The following is a 1,622-nucleotide window of genomic DNA, read 5'->3' on the forward strand; positions in this document are numbered from 1 at the left end:
AGCCCCAGCCGCTCCAGCTCCAGCCGCCCGGCGCTCAGCACCGCATCCACCTGCACCGACTGCTCCAAGTTGCCTGGGCAAAGGGAGAGGACATGGATGAGAGGCAGGGAACTGGGCAGGGTTGGTTCTGGACAGGCTCCAGGGACTCAGACCCTCAGCAGCAGGCAAAGTCTAGGGAGCGGGTGCAGCAGGGCATGGAGGCATTGCAGCTTGCCAGTGATCACAGATAAGCAAATAGGGGTGTGGCTCCAGGCAGGGTCTGGACACATCTCTCTCTTACAGATGGGAGATGATTTCCACCCCCTTGCAAAGCTTCTCGGATGCAAGAGTCCTGGAGCACTCGGGAACGTACTCAAGATCATCAAAGCAGGAGGAGGTGGAGCAAAACCAACCAGCAACAAGAAGAGAACCCAGGCCAACACAGCTCTCAGCTCCAAAGGGACTGAGCCCTCAAGCCCAGCCCTGCTCCTCCTGGAGATGCCAAGGGAGATCAGCGTCCCCACACCAAGAACACACACATTCAGCAAGTCCCAATTCATTCTGCACAAGGGCTTTCCTTGAGACATGAGTCACCTGGGTCTCACCTAGGCTGCTCAGGAGGTCGTTCAGGGTCTTGATGTCCGAGATGAGCGAGCCCCGAGCTTCCTGGAGACTTCTTGCCATCTCACTCACCTCTGTCCCCACCTTCCAAAACAGACGGACACACAGATCAGGGACACCATTCGCCCTTGGCTGGACAGGAGTGGGGAGGGCATCCCAGGAAAAGTCCCCAAGGCATTCCTCATACAGTGGAGTCCAAAGGCTGAGTTGCTCTCTATGCTTTGAGCTGCAGGCAAAGTCCCTTCCAGGCCCCAGAAGACACAACCTGCCCCAGGGGATCCAACTCACCTGCTGTGCTTCCTCCAAGTCCCCCTTGAGCTTCTCAGCCACACGCTCCTGCCGGGTCAGCTCTTGCTGGGTCTTGTTGGCATGTGTGGCAAGTTGGCTGGCATGCTTGCGGACCTGCTTGCTCTCCTGCAGCGCAGCCTGTGCCCTCTGCAAAGGGAAGGAGATGGGGACAGTCACCTGGGGACACTCAGTGGGGCTGTGTTTGGCTCCTAGTCTGGAGCCCTGGTTGGGTGCATCTTCCTGGTCTGCACACAGACATGGGTGGGCTGTGCTGGACTGACATCAGAAGCTGTAACTTGGAGATGTGCAGCCCTGGCTGCAACAGCCTGAGCTCCTCCTGTGATGGCTGCCAGCCTGGCCATGCCCTGCAGCCTGGCATGGGCTCCCCACAGCCCACATCCCTCCGCTCAGACCTTGGCACTCTCCCCAGAGACTTGCTCAGCCTCCCCAGCTGTCCTCTGGGCTGCGGTGGAGATGGACAAGGAGTTTCCCAGCGTCTTCTCTGCCTGTTTAATCTTCCTCTGGGCCTCTGCCATCGCTCTGTCCCGCACAAGTGCCATCCTCCTGCTCAGAGCAGCCTGGCCCTTTCGATGCCCCAGCACCTTCCTCATGCCTGTGGGGACAACTCAGCTGTCACCAATGTCCCTTCCTGCCCTTGGCACCCAGAGCCAACATGGTGAGAGTCAAGCTATGGCCAGAGATGCTCTGACCAGTGCCTTTTACCTTCCAAGCTG

General features: G+C 58.8%; 1 protein-coding gene across 1 annotated transcript in view; it reads right to left on the reverse strand.

The window, feature by feature from the left end:
* Positions 1–9: 9 nt before the first annotated feature.
* The window catches only part of LOC104278055 (laminin subunit gamma-3-like), a gene marked incomplete at both ends in the record, with an annotated part of 10,302 nt that continues 8,689 nt past the window's right edge, over positions 10–1,622 (reverse strand). Inside the window, 5 exon segments of the mRNA XM_009874907.1 lie at positions 10–73; positions 585–684; positions 889–1,035; positions 1,302–1,518; positions 1,612–1,622. The exon segment at positions 1,612–1,622 is cut by the window's right edge and continues 78 nt beyond it. Of these exon segments, the coding sequence (XP_009873209.1) occupies positions 10–73; positions 585–684; positions 889–1,035; positions 1,302–1,518; positions 1,612–1,622 (539 nt within the window).

This window comes from Apaloderma vittatum, unplaced genomic scaffold, assembly GCF_000703405.1.
Source record: "Apaloderma vittatum isolate BGI_N311 unplaced genomic scaffold, ASM70340v1 scaffold31348, whole genome shotgun sequence".
Classification (NCBI taxonomy): Eukaryota; Metazoa; Chordata; class Aves; order Trogoniformes; family Trogonidae; genus Apaloderma; species Apaloderma vittatum.